Consider the following 1,338-nt stretch of genomic DNA (forward strand, 5'->3'; position numbering starts at 1 on the left):
CCATCAGACCCCCTGAGCCTGCCTCCCCCCTCAGACCCCCTGGGCCAGCCTCCCCACTCAGACCCCGTGGGCACCCATGCCAACCCCCCTCAGAACCTGCCGCTCACCAGGTAGGCAGCGATGCCTGCCCCGATGAGGAAGCCAGCATACACGTCCACCGGGTGGCTGCGGTACTGCGTGATCTGCGTCAGCCCGCACACGCCCGCGGCGATGGCAAAGGCGAAGACCAGGATGGGTTTCAGCAGCTTGGTGGTGTCGGAGATGACGGAGTTGAAGTACATCTGGGGGCACGGGGGTTGGGGTCAAGGAGGGCTCCCCGTGGGCCAGCAAGAGGCCCTGAGCAGGGCAGAGGGGGGCAGGACTCACCGACACGTAGACCGCGGCGAAGGCCGACAGTGTGGCGTGCTGCGACGGGAAGGTCTTCCTATAAGAGGCGTCCAGCGTGAGCCCCACCCACCCGGGGACCCCAGTTCCAGTGGCCTCGCTGTGCCTGTTTCCCCACATGTTCACAGGAGTGGAAGGGACACGGGGATGGAAGGGACACGGGGGTGGAAGAGGGCTCCCAGCCAGGGGAGCTGGGGGTCCGGCTCACCGTGCAGACAGGATGGCATGGGTGTCGTGGCCGGAGCAGATGTCCTGTGTGATATAGGGGTTGACCTCGCAGGACGTGCCCAGGAGAGTGTAGTTGGGCTTGCAGACGGTGAGGAAGAAGGGAGTGTGGTAACCCGTGGCCAGCTGGATCACGTCCGTCACCAGGGCTGTGGCGCACAGGCCAAACACGTGGACACCTGCGGGGCGGAAGGCTCGGCCAGGCGGGGAGCTGGGGACCCGGGACAGCCCCAGCCCTGCACGTGGACTCGGCTCAGGGTTGGGGCGCATCCGGCAACTCACCCACAAACCGCACGGTACGCCGCAGGAAGGAGTTGAAGTTGCAGCCACCGGCGTTGATGCTGCCCTCGGCCCCGGCGGGCCCCCCAGCGCGGCCCCACAGCCGGGACTGCAGACAGTACAACATGCCTTCGGCCACCATGATCTGCCAACAAGGAGGGAGCGCTCAGGCCGCAGTGCCCACAGGGAGAGGGTGCTCAGGCAGGCTGCCAGCCATGGTGCCCACAGGCTGGCACAGGCCCCAGTGTGGGTGCTCACCGAGGCAGCAGGGGCCGCGAAGGCCAAGCTGAGTAGCATCAGCAGCGGGATGAGCTCCTCGTTGGTCTCCACGTAGGGCATGGAGAGAGTGCGGTCATAGCATTGGAAGCCCACGTTGGCCGGCTTGAAGAGGTCGGTCAGCTCCAAGAAGTACAGGGATACGATGGAGGAAGCCACTATGGGCAGCTGTGG

At 66.1% G+C, this 1,338-nt stretch overlaps 1 protein-coding gene across 1 annotated transcript; it reads right to left on the reverse strand.

Moving 5' to 3' along the window:
- Window positions 1-89: 89 nt before the first annotated feature.
- On the reverse strand, window positions 90-1,338 carry LOC105527671 (lipid phosphate phosphatase-related protein type 3; the record flags this gene model as incomplete). Its single annotated transcript, XM_011964092.1, has 5 exons — window positions 90-281; window positions 367-424; window positions 593-788; window positions 892-1,033; window positions 1,147-1,338. Coding segments are annotated over 5 exons (780 nt in total), but the record flags the coding sequence as incomplete, so codon positions are not given.

The sequence above is a fragment of the Colobus angolensis genome, unplaced genomic scaffold (assembly GCF_000951035.1).
Source record: "Colobus angolensis palliatus isolate OR3802 unplaced genomic scaffold, Cang.pa_1.0 Scaffold64, whole genome shotgun sequence".
NCBI classification, from domain to species: Eukaryota; Metazoa; Chordata; class Mammalia; order Primates; family Cercopithecidae; genus Colobus; species Colobus angolensis.